Below are 17,876 nucleotides of genomic sequence, written 5' to 3'. Positions count from 1 at the left end.
TTTTTTTTTAAACAATCTGAGATTAATTAATATTTTCTTTTTTCATCAGAATTTGAAGACCATCTATTAATGTACTGTATATGTGATCTTTGTTTACTTTATGCTATGCGTTATCATTTTTCCCACATACACTGTTAGAGGTCACGCCAGTTAACATGTTCAATATTAGGCCATACTGACCTAAAACACTAAAATTAGACACAAATGTAATTTTCGATATCGTCTCTATCTAACATATTCTGAAAGTAGGCCTATGTCAGATCCAGAATTCATCCTGCTCCAGAACAATCAACCCACGTTTCATAATAAGCGTTAGGATGACTTTCTCCACCCCCCAAAACCCATTGGCTTTTCCCAAGCCTTTAGGGAGAACCCTCTAATTCATTATTGCAAAGCACAGCACTTTCTTGATCGGCATCAGTGTCAGTTCAGCCACAGCAGTGAAATTTCACAGCAGACATAATGGTAAGTGTGAGACTGTGGGGTTGCTGTTTGATTGATAGATGCTTATAAAGTCAGTAGTGTCCGTCTGATTTGAAGAATGTTGGAAGCTCTGAAAATACATTGGTGGTCATATGGTAGTATTAGTACTGTCAGTAACTTCAACAAAATATAAAGAAGTCATATAAAATGTGATTGTACATGTTATGTATATTTATATATGCATATTATATGATTTTACATTTTAAAATGCACACACACACATATATATAATTTAAAGGACATGCTGACCACTTATTACATTTATTAATACTAAATAGTCTGTAGAAAGATGAGTTGTATTAAATAGACCATACATAATTTAATATTACATTTACTATTGTAAGTGTAATAAGACCTTTTTATGTAAATACATATAAATATTGTAATCCATAAATGTTTAAAAATGTGTTAAAATATAAACAGTCCGATTGTTTGGCTTGCAGGTCAGAATCAGCAACATGTTGGGAATTGTCTCTTTATGCGTAGTATTGCTGCTGGGCACAGAGGTCTGCATAGCAGGTATTTCTAAAGTTGATATAATGTAACGTAAAAGATAAATATTCTTGTGTTCTGCAGTTACTGTGTTTTTGTCTCATGTGAAATTGTTATGATGTAATGGCATCACGCAGCAAATCATTTTATCTCTTATATAGAATCAGTTCTGTTTCTGCAAGGAATACAGTAAAGGCATTACTTTTACAGCATCCCATGTAAATTCATAAACAGCAGCTATGATGAAATCTGTGCCAACTTGTCTTGTCCTCGCCGCATGAAGTTCTTGAATTTCACAGGCCTGTCATATGATAAATGGCTGAACAGTCAGCTGGGCACATCATCAAAGATAGTGACCACATCCTGCTTGGCACACTTCAATCCCCATTCTGACAGAGAGGACGTCAGCCAGCTGAAACCTTCTCAAAAATAGTTATAAATCAATTCAAAGCCTTGAACAAGCAGAACAGTGTTTAAGACAAGCCAAGCTATGACAGCATGTCGAGAACCCTCTGTGTCTGTCATAAATTCAATAGGAGGAGCTGATGAGTGTCAACATCACTTTATGGTGCTGATGGAGTCCTGAGGGCTTCGCCGAACTTTAGCTTCAGATACTCTTTGACTGCCCTTACCAGGCCTTCGTGATCAAGTGGAAGAAAAAACAGTAACTCCAATTAGTCACAGTTCAGGCCTGCAATGAGATTGTTTTTCTAAGAAAGAATAAAAACACAGTCAAACGTTGCGGGTTCCGGAAACCCGGACGCAGCCGTGCCATTCACTCATCATCTCCCAGAGATTCGCAGACTGATCGAGGATGGGGCTTTTTCGCTAAAGATTGCTGCCAAACAAAAGGTTCTCTGATGACTCTGGCTACTTTAAGATGGATCTATTTGTGACTCAAATGCAGCAGGAAACGAGACTCCCAGCCAGAGAACTGATTTGGCAGATCAATAGAGGAGCCACTGAAATCTTGGCCACGTCTCTCTGTGTCAACTTGAGGTCACTTTTGAACAAACACACTCTTGAACAGATCTGAGGCTTTCAAATGTGTTTACTCAGTAGGACAGTAGTATCGACTTCAATCCATTTCATTCAACCTTTTGTTTTAACTGAAATTCTTATTGACGTTATGAACAGGGTCCTATGATGAGATCTTAGTATTATCTACACTTCCATTGAAAAGTTAGAATTTTAGAAAAAGAAATGAATTGTTTTCAGCAAGGAAATAGAATTGAAATGAATTGCGTTCTATTCACCATGTATAACTGTTTGCATAAAAATATTAAGCAACACGACAGTTGTCAATATTGATATTTCGAAAAATGTTATATATATATATATTCAAATTGAAACCAGTTATTTTAAATGATAACCATTTCATATAATTTTTATCAAATAATTGCAGCTTTGGTGAGCACATAAGATACCTCTTTTAAAAAAAAATCTTACAACCCAACCTTTTGAACAATACTGTATATAAATGTATATTCATAATAATTATATTAATCAGATTTTATTATCATTTTCAGCAAGGCAAGAGCTGATAATTACCACCATAAAGGTAAGGTTAAAAATAAGTTAAAAAGTATGAAATATTAGTTTTTTTATATATAATTAATATTAGCAATAATATAAATAACAGCAAATATTTATATGAATATATAATTTTAGATTATATTAACAACTTAAACTTTTTAATTTCAGCAAGACCCCTACACAATGAGCAAGGGCTCGCAGTTGGAAGGCTACTGTATGGATCTGCTCGCTGAGCTGGCGAAGAAGCTGGGTTTCAAATATAAAGTTCACCTGGTAAAGGATGGAGCGTACGGCCGACAGGATGAAGGTGGAAACTGGAATGGAATGATTGGGGAGGTTGTTAGAGGGGTATGTGATGTGCTTTACAGAATAGACAATAGTACTGGGATTGCACTGATGCATATAAATCAAAAAGCAGCTCAGTGATATTAATACTTCCTATAGCGTCAAACCTTTCACGTGTTTTGTTCACAGGAAGCTGATCTCGCCGTGGCTCCCCTCACTCTCACTGCTGCCCGGGAGAAGGCTGTGGGAATGACAAAACCTTACATGCAGACCGGAATCAGTATCCTCCTCCGCAAAGATATCGTTTCTGAAGAGGCCGGGTTTTTTTACTTCCTCTCCCCCTTCTCTGGGGAGACCTGGTTGGGCATCCTGATTGCATACTTTGTGACTGCAGTCTGCATCTGCATTGTGGGAAGGTCAGAGAAAGGAGGAGAACACCAGAGACACATAGTACAAGAGCCCTTACTCATGCTGTACTGCACTGCTGTCATGTTTTCCAGGATGGTTTCTGAATAGAGTTCTGAAACTCAATTCTGCGTTTGTCTTTTTGTATCAAGGTTGAGTCCATGTGAATGGAGTCAACCTGAGACGGAGCCAAATCGCTTCACTCTTCTCCACAGTTTGTGGTATGCTGCGGGAGCCTTAAGTCTGCAGGGTAATCATCGAAATGAATGTTATAGCAGTTTTTATGGGTCATGCACTGAAAACCCCAAAGTCCTGGTCCTTTGAATGCAGAAAATATTTGATCATCTTTCCAGTGTCCATGCACCATATATTTTATGGTCATTTTGATCTGGTTTACTTACTGTTCTGGCAACATCTGTGGAATCTTCACCAAAATTATTTCAGATCAAGCCTAACAGTTATCACCTACTCAATTTTTTTTGTGCATGTTAAAAGTTGTTTTGCATAACCTTATTGGTGCACAATGGAAGTTTTATATACAATAATGATATTTCTGTCAATGTTAATTTAGTAGTATTTATATACTATTATATCGTTTTTATTAATATTATGAATTAGCATTTGTTTTTATTTTTTCTGTTTTCATTTTAATTTTGTTATTTGATTTTATAATGGTTTTATTATTTTTTATTAATATTAATTTGTAATAATAATACTGTTTAGGCTTAATTTATTTTTATTTCAGTTTTAGTAATATTTATTTCCAGATGCTTCAAATTAAATTTAAAGATATATATTATTTATATCTAATATTTATATTATTTGAGCTTTATTTTAGCTTTTCAGACCTTTTGTTTTAGTTTGTTTTATAAAACTATTTAGGTTTATTTGTATTTTGTATTCTTTTTTAGCTATTTTAGTAATTTTAGTGCTTCAAATTAAACTTATTTTATTTAGTTGCCGAGACACAATTTTTCTGATTTTCAGTTAGTGTGTTTTTCATCTAATAATTATTTTATTTCAGCTTTATTTAAACTAACAATTTTTTTAATGATAATAACACTGCTGTCCATAAACAGAAAATAGTCTAGCTAGCAGCATTTAATTTTTTCAAAGTAGTGCATTAACAAATTTGCTGGTGAAGACGCCAAACAGGAAGTGAAGCTCTATTTTAGAGATGATTTGGTGTAAGAAAACAAAACTTGGAGAATGTCCTTGCTGCCATATCCTTATAGAGTCTGCAAAATTTCATGCCTGCACCTCCTACATATCAAAAGATATAACCAATAATATACTTATATCCTTTGATCGGACAGTCTTTAAAAACTGTGCATAGGTATATGCAGCCCTATAATGTTTTTTCCAGTATAGTCAGATATATTTCACTGGTATATCATTTTTCCTGTCTTTGATAATGAAAGGTTAACATCTTTTCCTCTAATTTGTTTTGCTTTCTGCAGGTGCAGGCCCTCACCCTAAAGCTGTGTCAGGAAGGGTTATCAGTTGTACCTGGTGGTTGTTTGCCGTCGTGCTCCTGGCCTGTTATTTTTCCAGCCTCAGTTCCTCTCAGGGGTCTGACTCTGCACCGCTCATGATTAAAGGTTTTGAGGACTTGGCTAATCAGGATGTAATAGAATATGGAACACTTGCTGGCTCCTCCACCCTCGCCTTCTTTAAGGTCGAATCACATGAATTATATGCACATTCTTCTGATTACTCAGATTCATTCCTGCCAGATGTTACAGAAAAGATTTCCTAACCTGTTGTCTTTTTGCGCAGAACTCGAATAACCCATCTTACCGTCGCATCTATGAGCACATGGAGCGGAGAAAGAGTTTTGTGTCCTCCATGGATGAGGGTGTCCAGAGAGCAAAGGAAGGAAACTATGCTTTTATTGGAGAGTCAGTGTCCTTGGACTTAGCTGTGGCACGACATTGTGAACTGGTCCGGGCGCATGAGGTCATCGGGATGAGAGGTTACAGCATTGTAACTCCTCTTGGTGAGGCAAACATATTTAAGCAGGTTTTTAAAAAAAATGTAAATTAAAAATTGTTGTAAATAAAGATTTCTCAAAATTGAGAAAGAATTTACTTGCTGTTTCATTGTGAAATTTAATACAATTTGAGTTAAATTTGTCAACAAAAAAAAAAAGTTCCCCAAAAGTGTTTAAAATTATATACAATTAAAGCTATAGTTTATTTTAAAAATGCCAATTAGGTTAAAGTTTACTCATTCTTCTAAATAGATTTGTAGAAATTTAACGCAACATCACTTGCTTATCGATAGATCCTCTGCAGTGAATGGGTGCCGTCAGAACGGGAATTCAAACAGCTGAAAAAAAAACACTATCTGAATAATCTACAAGTAATCCACGAGGCTCCAGTCCAACCATTAATGCATTGTAAAGTGAGAAGCTGCGTGTTTGTAAAAACAAATCCATCAAGGCATTTTAACTTAACCATGACTTCTAGACAAAATACTAGTCCATAATCCACATCAACACTTCCTCCAGTGAAAAAAATCTATCCCCTGTAGTTTCTCACAACAAAATCCACATATTTGTTTAGAACAGTTTTGAGCTGTTTGCAGTGGTATGTTTGTGGAATGGTTTTAATGCCACGGTTTTGGAACAGGATCTCCCATTCTGAAGAACCTGAGTGTGGCCATCCTGCAGCTGAGTGAGGCTGGGGAGCTAGCGTACCTGCGCACTAAATGGTGGGCCAGCAGCTGTATACCGGATAGTGCCAAAGGCTCGTCTCTGAGGGCACATAGCATGAAGGGCATCTTCCTGGTTCTGGCTATAGGCCTTGGGATTGGAGTACTGCTCTCCTTGTTTGAACTCACCTCAAAGTCTCGCAGCACTGCAGGGGAGCAGAAGGCAAGTAATACACACACACACACACAAGCACACTTGTAAAACTTAAGCACAGATTTCAGCTGTACAGCAGCACGTGTTGGTATGTGTTTTTGTTCATTATAATACAGTAAGGTGAAAATAAATCTGTTCTCATCCGTACAGAAATCCTGCTGCGCAGTTTTGACTCAGGAATTGAGCCAGCGTTTGAGAATGACCAAGACAAAGGGAGACCAGGAAACCTAAAATGCTCAGCAACATTAATGTAATATGCAAGTCTTACATAGCACAATGACTTTACTGTTCATAGGTCTGAACATTATCTGGTGCTAGGTATTATTACTATTTCCCAAGTTAGATAATTATATATTCTTTAACATTTAATATTTCAGCTGATTTAGATAAGATGTACTAATTTTCATATGGGGAGAGTGGGGTGAGTTGAGCCAGTTTTTTATTACGGTGAGTTAGGCTCCAGCTCCCCGTGACCCTAATAAGGACAAAGAGGTTTGGATAATGGAATGGAATGGAATGGATTGGATGGATGGATGGATGGATGACTTCTTAACATTTTTATTTAAAGATACAGTTCACAACTATGAAGGCATTTTTTGAATTATTTAAAAATGTAAGAACAAAATAAAGTTTCAATTGAATAAATAAATTGCAATTGACCAGGCTAATATTTCTCAACATCCCACTTAAAAATGTTGCAAAAAAACTCAAATGGCCAATTTTCATAAGCAAGGTCTATTTCAATTTTTTTCTAAATAATATCAAGTTCAAAACAAAGAACAACATCAACATTTTTTTGTCTAAAATTAATGAATTATTACATAGAAGTACAGTAAAATAATACTTTTTAATCATAAGAAGTGGTGAGCCAATGGCTCAACTTACCCCATGACTTTTGGCTCAAATTACCCCACTCTAATCATTTTAACCAACTTGTCCTGCAGTTTAGCGCTAACATCATGCTTAAAGTACAGTCTCATATAATAACTTATTAAAGTGCAAACACAATATATTCTTTTAGATTTGTCTGTAACTGTCTGTAATTGAATCCTTGAACATAAACAAATCACTTTGAACAGCAAAAAAGTTTTTTTTGTTTTTTTTAAACATAAATGTAGCAATTATTGCATGGACCTCTCTCTATCACAGGGTGAGTAAAATGGACAATTCTCCATATATATCACCAATTTTGTTTAAGGTTGTTTAAGGTTGTCTAGAAACAAGGGGTGGCTCAACTTCCCCACATGCCCAAATCACCCTGCTCTTCCCTATTTGTATACAAAATTGAATAATTTAATTTAATAATTTAATAATAATAATAAAAAACATTTTACATTTAAATCAAGCTGCCTGTTTGTTCAGTAAAGCTGTTGCAATGAGACACTTTTTTTTTTCTTTCAGCAAAATATCATGCAGTTTGTATAAGATTGTTCTAATGTATTCAATCTTGAAACAATATAGAACCTTCTTTAGACCAGAATTATGAATCAAAATGTTAAATATAGAATCTATTTTGTTAACAAAGGACAAAGATTGAGGACAAGTGGAAAGGAAATTAGATTTTATGTTTGTTAAATTCTGTACACCAGAGGAACTGTTTGTAACAAATTCAAAACAAGAACAAGTACAAAAAAAGTACAAGTAAAAATGAATAAATGGAATGAATAAAACATACACCTCTTACTATCACAAAAGAGGTATGCATTCTGGCACCATGTATATTAATGAATTAATAAATCCGATTAAACACCAAAGTGTGATTGCATTTTTTTGACAAAGATGAGTAGAAACATATGTTTAGTTTAGTTTTAAACTGTGAATTGCTGCTTCCAAATGAAAAAAAACAACCCCCCCCCCAAAGGTCCAGATAGCATAAGATGTTAAGTAAGATTTAAACAAGATAATACTTGTACAAATAACAAATTTGAATTTTTGTAATTGCTTTTCTTCTCTTTTTTTTACAGTGCTGGTGATGAATCAAAAAAATATATTAAAAATGCACCATAAATGAAAATGAGTGAGATCTCTTGGAAGGTCAAATAGAAAAGCCTATTTTTGTTTTACTCAAGTTCTAGTCATTTCAACCAGCATGAAAAGAGCATTAATTTAGCATAATGTATAATTTAGAAAAGGCACTGTTTGGGCCTTATGTCTCATCTCTGAAAAACAGTGGTGAATGGCAGCGAATCTCACTCATTTTCTGCTCAAACAGGGCATTCATTTCCCTCTGCAGTGTGCCCATCGACTGCTGCTGGTTCTCAGGGAAACGAGACGGCAGAGTACTCAGGTCAAGGCTGTCCAAACTACTTCGGCTGCTTGATTCGCTCTCTGTGAGGTTGTGATTATTAGGAACAGGGTTTTTTGTTGCAGAGTAACTGCACTGAGGCAGAGGAAACTGGTTGAGGAAGTCTTTCCTAATGTGATGGGGTGTGTTCGGTGCCAAGGGTGGATGGCGTCTTGGGACGCTTCGTGATCTGCGTCCTATAAATGGTGAATCTTTGGAAGACGTTGTGTCTGGGTCATTCATGCGTCTGCTCAGCGCAGGGGTTGCCGGGATTGACCATGTCTGCCACTCAGGATTAAGTCTAGCATCTAAAGAACGTCCAAATTTATTCCTGAGCACCATGTTTCTGGTGTTTAACGTTCCACTGGAAGGATCTAGTATACCATCAGGTATTGGATGGAAATTTAAGGGTTCACACTCTTCTTGAGGTTCATACATCTCAGCTTCCTGCTCTGAAGCCTTAATGACAGATTTAACACCTGAGATCTGCTTGGACAGGGGCTGATTATTCAGTGTAGAAGTGGGAACCTTCATCTTAGACACTGCTACGTTCGTAAACTCACACTCCGGTTTATTTCTTTTTGGAACAGTCAACTCTCTGGTATCCTGGAGGTGTGATTGAACCACAGAGGTCTGAATTTCCAAGTGTGAACTGTCTTTTGAATCAAATGCTAAGTTGGTGTAGTCCATAGCCACTCCTGCTCCACCCGAGCATGTGATGGAGGACAGGTGGCGCCGTGCCTCACGAGATCCTTCTGGCTCCTGAAAACAGACCTTATGTGCCCTTCTCAGGGGTTCACTTTGAGCTCCTCTGAGTAAAGATGCAGACTGGGAGGTGCTCCTGCTGCCTTTCGAGCTCACGTCGTCACTGTAACGTCTGTTTAGAAAGTCTTCTTTGGTGTAGCAGTCGGCTGAGCCCTTCACCACTTTTGTTTGGTTCTTTCTACCTTTGCGCAGGAAGATTGGACCAAAAGATGTCCTTGTGCCATCTGCAGAGGTCTGCATAAGGTTTTTCTGGATTAGCTGCTTTACTGCATTGCTTGATTTGACCTGGTGATAAATATATCGTCAGAACAATTTTATAATATTAAAATGGCGATTAACAGTCGAAACTTCTAAACACTGACAAAGATAGATTAACGAAAAATCGAATAATAGTTACCTTTCCTGTGATGTCATTAATGGCAACATGGACAAAGATAGATGCTTCTTCCATACCTTCTAAATAGACATGTCGATAGCCTGCGGAGCAAGGAAATAATATAAGGCTGACTGACTAAACTATTGAAAATTATATAATGCATGTCACCAAATGGTTATTTACCTGGCATCATGCTTTTAAATGCTATGGTTCTCTGTCCAATGAAGTCTCGTCCAATTGGATCATGGTCCCAAACCATGAAGCGTACTAAGGCAATCTGAGGCATGTGCAGCGTATACACTAGGGTCTCCTCCCACATGGGGTTAAAACCTGTTCATGTAGCATTAAAACATTGGCAATGTGTTACATTTGGCTGCACTATACTAAAATATGTTTGTGAAATGAATGATTTTTGTAAGCCATAACACACACAGACAGGCAGACACACACACACATATATATGGGAAATCGTGGCCTAATGGTTAGAGATTTGGACTACTAGTCCAAAGGTTGTGAGTTCGAGTCTCAGGCCGGCAGGAATTGTAGATGGGAGGAGTGAATGTACAGTGCTCTCTCTCTCCACCTTCAATTGCATCTAACGCTTATAAGTTCCAATTAAAGTAATACCAAGTTTTGTTTGCTCAATCCAGATTTGTACTTACCGTTGTCATCCACTACTCTTGTCTGCTGTTTATTGCAATCAACAGGCAATCCGATAATCTCCACTTCCACAAAGGGATCTATGATCTGGACAACAAAACATTTAATCTCAGACAGTTTGTTACATATGATTATTTCCTTTTCTTTTCAGTATGAGTGAACTCACCTCTCCTCTGTCCCCTAACATGGAGTCTTTTGGCTTCGGTAGCTGCTGGCCACTAATTATCTTGAGAACTAGCTGAGATTTCCTGTGTCCTGGCAAAGGGTCTTCCAGCATAGGATTAAAGGCACCTGAGGACAATAATTATGTGTGGTGAAAATTGCCTTTCAAAGAAAACAATAAATAAAATGCATCAAAGAAATGTGTCACTTTTTTTTTGTTGACTGTACTCTAGAGGCACCAACTTACCTTTACACATGCATTTTGGCTTTAGTACATAGCCGCAGTTCCCATTCACTGCAAATTTTGCCCTGTTCAGCTGTAGCATACGGCCTTCTGTTTGATAGTTGAGAGCGACTGGAAAGATGAAACAACATTTCAAACAAATGCATGGCGCAACTGATTTATAGAAAAAAAGAGAAAGCCATCAGCCACAGCAAGGATTCATTGCTGTTCAAATCAAAGTCCTCGCTGTTTCATCATTAATAAAAAACAACAGGATTCAATGATAATTAGAAAGGAAATTATTCATTGTAAATCAAAGAAAAAAAGCTAATTCATACCTAAATGACATCCTGCATTCCAAAAAGGCTGAGGATTGAAGTTGCTAGAATCAACACGGTAGTTGGAAGGGTAGACTCGTAAGAGCTGTCGTTGGTTAAAGCGAACTAACTGAGCAGGCTTTAGCTGTAGAATCTGGTTCGTTAGGCTTTCGTTTAAGGAGGACACTTGCCAGCTGCACACGTATGCTGCAACACACATGCAGTTTATTTAGACATAAACATCAAGAACACTTTTATAGTTTCTGCTCTATTACTTATGTGGATATTATTGAGGTTGCAACTGCATTCAAATGTGTCTTACCTTGAGTTTCTATATCATGAACTCGCACTGACTTTGTGTATTTGACCAGATCAGAGAGGGCACGAGAAAGTCTCATTGTTTTCCTCCGTCTGAAGAAAATTTGCATAAAACACGGACTATCATTAGTCTGGACAGAATTAGATGCCACTTTAAAAATTGTGTTTGTAAGAATGCTACAATAATACTATGCCTAAGTGAAAAAAAATTATATTATGTTTAATAAAACAATCAATTATTAGCTTATGTTAACAAATTTTATAAATGGAGACTTACCACAAAGGCCTGAAATAAAATAAGTTTAGATTTTTTGTATATATTTTATCTCAGTTAATTGTTTTTCAAGTAACAAGCTTTCTTCTTTTTTTATGGTTAAATATTTCCATTTTATTTTCTAATAAAAAATACAGCATTTACGTTTCCAGAATTCTATATGTGATTAGATTTAATAAATTTTTAGCTAATCTCTTATTTTATTGAGCAGTGATGTAGATTAGGGAGTTATGTTATAATTAATTTAATTAACATCTATTGAACTATTAAAATATACAGTCATGAATATTTAGGCACCAAAATACCATCTTGTCAGTATTTATTTTTTAATTTTTTTTAACTGTGACTTTCTGGCAACCTCAGATGCCAGTTTTTCTTCACTGTAAATTAAACTGAATATTTTACAGTTCACAGTAAATTCAACATCAAACTGTATCTCCTGAAATACTCACTTGCCATAGTTGATGACCTGTTTATCATTACTGCTTGGAATTTCCTGCTCATTATCAGAGTCATTCAGCATGGGCTTCTTTTTTAACTTGACCCGTTTTTTCTTCTGCAACACAGAATACGGAACACTGTAACACTAGTATAATGCTGCTTTTGTGATATTTCTCTGGAAATATAACGTGTCTAGTGCAAAGTCCTTGCAGACCTTGCGCCTGAAGCTGTCCATGAACAACCTCTGTGAGCGTTTCTTTGATTCTTCGCCCATCTCCGGTGCTCCTGTGGTCTGTACTCCAAAACACAGCAGCTTTTAGTTAAACACGCCAGACAGGAAACAGTCCAATTATTCTAATGTAGAAAAAAGGAAAAAGCATCTCACATCTCCATTCATTGGCTCCTCTTCCTCCTCATCCTCTTCACCGCTGTCTTCATCAGACACATCTCCCTCCTCTGCATCAGCATCAATGTTTGCTGGCAGCTTCTTTCCCTGGAAAGCACCGCAGTGTCAGTTTCATTTCCATGACTTCAAGAAAATTCTACTTCCAACTTTACTTAATGTTTTCCATGACAAGGGTAATATATTACCTCACCTTGACAAGCACTTTCCCCTTTAAAACCTCTGGAGATGGCAGACGCCTGGACTCATTCATATTTATATTTGACAGGTCCAGCTTGTCCTGCAGCACTTCCAGGAGATACTGAGCCATTTTCTTCTGCTGAGGCACAGTGCAGTGGTTCTCTATAGAAAGGATCACTGGATATCTGACAGTGGAAGAATTAGTTATTATATTATATATATATAATATATATATATATATAATAAAATGAATGTTAAATAAATAGCATTTCTTTATTTTTTTACTATTATCATTACTATTATCATTAATTTTTATTTATTATTAATTGATAAAATTCATGAAAACTATTAAAAATGCCACTTACTGTGTTTTGGCAAATGCATATTTGTTGATTGTCTCAACAACATCTTTAAAGAGGATTTTTGAGGTAAGTGTGTACCCATGATGCACAATGGGTTCCCCATCAGGACCATCCCAGCAGTCAACTGGAGAGGCAGAGAAAAACTGCGTCATTTGAAGGATAACATTTTGTTTAATGATTGTAAAAACCTCATTGCAATGTATTTTCATTTGATCAACACTTTATCCAAGAAGACATCTACTTTGATTCACAGTATAGGCTGAGAGAAGCGTTTCTACCTTCCACACAGCGACAGCCTGCCTGAAGCACATACGCATACATATCAACCCGAGACTGAGACAGCAGCTGATCTCCAGTCAGGTAGGTGTTGTGAGATGATGCAATGTAGTAGTTTGTCAACGGCTGTGTCATGTCCTGATTTACTTGATAGTGTTCTGGGTTGAAGATGTCCCCTGCAGGGCTACGCATGTAGTTGGTGAAACCTTAGGAAGCAAGATAAATGTGGTAAACATCCGATGATACAACAGCCATAAAAAGATGAAGCAAAGAAAGTCTCTCACCATCAATACCCAGCACCATATGTGTTTGGTTTTCAGAACATGGCTCAAACTGGTTGATGATCATCTTGCAGTAGTCTTTGGTCACATCTACCATCTAGGAAAAAAACAACATATACCAATTACAAATATGATGGTTCAAGTCCATCAAAAGAGCAACATAATTAACAAATAACTATGTGAAGATATGCAAAATGAATCACACCAGCCTTTTGCTCATTTTCCAAGAAGTGTTGGAGGTCGTTTAGGTCCATGTGCTCTTTGTGGTTGCTGTAGGTGATCATTAGTAAGTAAAGATCTCGGCGTGTCGAGATCAGCTTGTAAAAAGTACAGAATTCCTCAAATGTCAGTGACCCCTGGTTTTCATCAGTGTCAGCCTCCTGTGAATGCACAAAGTTTTTCCATTTTTTTTTTAATGAAATAATTTGTGAAATATAATCTTACACATTTGTCGTAGACCCATGAATGAGGTGTCAAATCAACCGGCTTACTGAGGAGAGGTGTGCAATCCATTTGCACAACGGATGAAAAAGTGGGCAAAAAGATCCCATAGACTTACATTGATGGAATGTTCATGAATTTGAATCTCTACTGTTACTTAATATTCTTCCTAAATAGATATCTATTTTTTTGTTTGTACTTTTAAGTGAAAGTAGTGTTATGGCATTGGTTGCAGTAGAAATATGTCTCCGTTAAGGATTAGAGGCTCTCGAGTTAAGACCTCAACCAGTTTCAGACAACGCCATCTGTTCAGAGTGAACCATATGTTACATACTCACCGAGCGTAACAGCACTCTGTAAGTGTTTTAAACCAATATAATGTGGCAACTTTTACATCAACTATACAGAAATAACACAAAGTAGTGTAAGACTTTTCTAAAACAGCAGCTAGGAGAGTAATAAAAGAATCCTAAAAATGTATCATGGTTTTCACAGAAATATTAGGCATCACGACTGTTTTCAACATTGATAATAAGGAGTATACCAGATCATCATATTAGAATGATTTCTGAAGGATCATGTGACACTGAAGACTGGAGTAATGATGCTGAAAGCTCATCTTTGCCATCACAGGAATAAATTATAATTTAAAATATATTCACATTTTCTAAATTATTTTATATTGCTGTTTTTAACTGTATTTTTGATCGAACCAATTTAGCCTTGGTAAGCATAAAAGATAGAAACACAATGAAACTGGTAGAGTATACTGTGTCTCCTTCTTGTTGTATTTTTAGATGTATATAATGTACCTGAAACATTTCTCTGACTTTCTGCTTTGGAAGGTTCACGTTGAGCTTGTGAAGCAGCTGTAAAACCTCTCCAATGCTCAGATTCCCATCTCCATTTTTGTCTGCTTCTGAAAAGGTCTGTCTCAACCATTTGCAGCAAGATGTAAGGAAACATGCACACACAGATTGCACAAACTGAAACAGGCCACTCTGGGTGGATACAGACCGTCACCCTTCCCTCTCAGTGGACACAGTTAAAAGGATATTGATCTCGTGTGCGTTGTCTTTTTGCCAGACTGTCCTCATCACTGATGCCTGCCAGAAGGTATTTAAGGCCAGTAATCCAGGTCCGTGCCTCTTCTCCATTCGTGGAAACCAAGTCAAGAGATTCCACGTGGTCTCCGTGGTAAATACTGAAGCAGCAGTTCGGATCAAAGTTATTGTTGGCAAATCGCCTGAAGACCTCCGTTCTCATCCCCTCACAGACCTCATGGATGGAGTCTATGGTGACTAAATGAAACAAGAACAGGAATAAACAGTATAGTACTCAGATTAATTTTTTCAGTGATTCGGACAAAGCATTTTAATTCAACAGAGTATCCTTCAGAGACAATATAGCGGAAAAAACAATCCAATCCAGATATTTACACTTGTTATTCATTAAGACACCATGAAATCAATCACATGTGTGTTTAGTTTGAATCTACATGCTAATGCTAACGCAAATGTTAAAATGCACAACTTTCTCTTCCAGGAAAATGAAGCAAAAATACTTCAACAATCATTTGCTCATTGTAAGTAAGTAAAAGGAAATATTGTAAGTGAACAGAAAATTGGGCTTGTCATGCAATTTAATAGCGTGTTTAAAATGACAAGCGCATGCAGATGTATCTCCGCAGCGCAAGCAGCTTTCTGTCAGACTCACTTTTGGCTCTTTCATGTTTTCTGGAGGGCCTCCAGCGGATGCAGGACTTGTGCTCGTCTAGGTAGAAGAGGCGCACCAGAGCCTTGGATTTTCCTTTCAGTTTAATCATCTGAGATCCGGCCTGCATGCTGCAAATGCATCTCTCCACTGCAAAAGCAAAAGAGGATTTTTTATTAGTAGTATTTGGCTGCTCATGTGATAAACATGACCTACTGTTATAACTTGTGCCTGCCTATTTTTAACCAGACATGTCCTGGCTGGGATGTACTGTACTGCTGTGACCGTTCTCTGTAGAGCCCACCTTCCTGCCATTAAGTATAATGCTATTATATTAATACCTATTATATTAATACCACTGTCTTAATAGATTAAGCCATTTTAAGTGTTAAAGTTTTTTTATGAGAGGAAAACAGATGTAAGGTCCCCCTACTCACCCTACATATTTTCAACTTCTTTATTAAGAAAACTTTTGATTGAATGCAACTTTAAGGAAATCTTTTGACCGTCAGAGTTGAATTGTTCCAGCAGATTCTCAATCAGATTACACAGCTGCGTCACGCGCACACAGGTTCATTGGGTGTTTTCTGTCTGCTGGCGTGCATCATGGAAACAGTACAGCACTAATGATGACAAACTCTTATTATATCAAAATAATTAGGTTGTATTGTTATGGAAAAAAAAATATAATAAAAACATTAATTTTTTATGGTCATATAGGTACTACAATAATATACTAGTGGCGTTTCAGTGGCTACTGGTGTATTATTTTATATATCTTATATTTTCTGCTATGGACCAGGAGTCATCAAAGGTTACTTTTAACACTCAATTTAAGGTGTGTTTTCAAAAAGTTGCTTTGGAGGAGCGGATCAAGGACAGAGGTCATGTGACGCAGCTAGTCAGTCTAATCTCTGCGGATTGTTTGTGTCCATATGCCGTGAAGTGCGTTTCTCACGATGGCCAATCATTTAGGACACCGTCTTATTATATTAAGTGTACTCAAAACACTTAGTTAAAAGTTAATAACACGCGAAACGACTCTACACATAAAACTGAATACAGTATGAAACAATAACATTTTAGATCTGTTGGAAAGTGGCTGAAATTAAACCCAGCACCATTAGATCATTTAACCATTATAGTGAAAAAATAGTGTAAGAATATGGGATTAGTGCCTTTAGGCGGCTTCATTTTTACCTATGTGGCCCATTCTCCATTTCGGCGATGCAACAATACTTCCCCCTATCCAGAAGAACTCCTCAGCCAGACGGGAAATCGCAGCTTTCTGCCATAGTTTAGGTGAAGTCATTATAGAAGGAGAGGGCGATCTGAAAGGTGAAGGTGGCCTCCTGCCAGGACTGGGGGGCCGCCCGCTGAGAGAGAACAAGACTGGAGATGATGGTGCCATTGCCGGAGATGTATTCATTACTGCAGGACTGTTGTGTAGTCATAACCTAGACCTCTGGTCATGTCCCTCGCCTCGTATCAGTCCTGTGACTCATAAGGTCAGCTCTCTTCCACCGGCGGCATCCAGCGAGACAGGTGTTACTGAAATGATGAGCCAACACTTCTCAAGGGTAGCAATGTGCATGTGGACAGATGATTTAATTCCAGTCGGCACCTCTTTTTGATAGATCTTCTTTGTGATTGACCCTCCCTCTGGTCCATTGATGGTGTGTTTTCTTCAGATGCTCCAGGGTGAGTGTTCAATTGGACTGCTATTGTGGCTGTGCGTGCTGTGGCTGTGAGTTTAGGAGGAACTGGGACGGGAAGAGGAGCGCTCAGTAAATCTCTAATCCAGGATGAGGTGAAGGCATTACTCGTACTTGGGATTTACGTGTCTCATTGGTCGACTTGAGGAAAAGGATAGGGGATGATATATCAATATTTTCCTCTAATGCTAGTAAAGTAAAAACAATGCCAATTAACATGGAAACGTGAAAGATTTCATCACTGTATGTCGATAAAACTCTTATCTTTTTTTTTATCATAGAAAATATGAATTATAAAGTTTTATCATGTTCTCATGAACAAGAGCGAACATATATATATGTGTGTGTGTGTGTGTGTGTATTTGTGTGTTTTATATTACATTGTGAACTAGGGTTTTGCGTACTATTCATGTAGAAAGAATTTATTATATTATAATTTTTTTTTCTTCTTATGAACCAGTGTTAACTATTCTAATAAAGGCACCAATAAAAAAAAATGTAAAAATGTTTTTTGATCTTATGAACTACGGCGTTTAAATTTTTTTAGGAATATAATTTTTTTTTAAATGTCTTATGTTCAAGGTTTATCTGTTCTTATGAAAATTATTTGTAAGT

General features: G+C 37.0%; 2 protein-coding genes across 2 annotated transcripts; one reads left to right on the top strand and one right to left on the bottom strand.

Annotated features, from left to right (window-relative positions):
- The first annotated feature begins 301 nt into the window (after positions 1–301).
- Positions 302–7,824, top strand: LOC128022289 (probable glutamate receptor). The gene is made up of 10 exons (XM_052609671.1): positions 302–465; positions 927–1,002; positions 2,505–2,536; positions 2,680–2,859; positions 2,986–3,212; positions 3,354–3,451; positions 4,662–4,879; positions 4,981–5,200; positions 5,835–6,079; positions 6,221–7,824. Exons 1-10 carry the CDS (start codon positions 463–465, stop codon positions 6,299–6,301), a joined length of 1,380 nt encoding a protein of 459 aa, XP_052465631.1. The 5' UTR covers positions 302–462; the 3' UTR covers positions 6,302–7,824.
- On the bottom strand, positions 7,617–17,290 carry LOC128022290 (1-phosphatidylinositol 4,5-bisphosphate phosphodiesterase eta-2-like). The gene is made up of 20 exons (XM_052609672.1): positions 16,747–17,290; positions 15,550–15,696; positions 14,892–15,134; positions 14,646–14,776; positions 13,602–13,772; positions 13,396–13,489; positions 13,114–13,317; positions 12,839–12,959; positions 12,487–12,658; positions 12,276–12,383; positions 12,105–12,182; positions 11,902–12,005; positions 11,180–11,268; positions 10,879–11,064; positions 10,565–10,672; positions 10,322–10,446; positions 10,158–10,242; positions 9,679–9,825; positions 9,517–9,596; positions 7,617–9,404 (listed from the first exon to the last, which is right to left on the bottom strand). Exons 1-20 carry the CDS (start codon positions 16,973–16,975, stop codon positions 8,217–8,219), a joined length of 3,810 nt encoding a protein of 1,269 aa, XP_052465632.1. The 5' UTR covers positions 16,976–17,290; the 3' UTR covers positions 7,617–8,216.
- Positions 17,291–17,876: the final 586 nt, after the last annotated feature.

This window comes from Carassius gibelio, chromosome A11 (genome assembly GCF_023724105.1).
Source record: "Carassius gibelio isolate Cgi1373 ecotype wild population from Czech Republic chromosome A11, carGib1.2-hapl.c, whole genome shotgun sequence".
NCBI lineage: Eukaryota > Metazoa > Chordata > Actinopteri > Cypriniformes > Cyprinidae > Carassius > Carassius gibelio.
Note: the sequence above shows the minus strand (reverse complement) of the source record. Positions and strands in the feature narration are given on the sequence as shown.

Bases quoted from the DNA above. Each gene is read 5' to 3' on its own strand.
- LOC128022289 (XM_052609671.1), top strand. The intron at 2,537-2,679 runs GTAAGGTTAAAA...TTTTAATTTCAG, and splicing joins TGATAATTACCACCATAAAG to CAAGACCCCTACACAATGAG. The intron at 2,860-2,985 runs GTATGTGATGTG...TTTTGTTCACAG, and splicing joins TTGGGGAGGTTGTTAGAGGG to GAAGCTGATCTCGCCGTGGC.
- LOC128022290 (XM_052609672.1), bottom strand. From the start codon at position 16,975: ATGAATACATCTCCGGCAATGGCACCATCATCTCCAGTCTTGTTCTCT. The intron at 12,960-13,113 runs GTAGAAACGCTT...CTGCCTCTCCAG, and splicing joins AGGCTGTCGCTGTGTGGAAG to TTGACTGCTGGGATGGTCCT. The intron at 11,269-11,901 runs GTGAGTATTTCA...AATTTTCTTCAG, and splicing joins CAGGTCATCAACTATGGCAA to ACGGAGGAAAACAATGAGAC.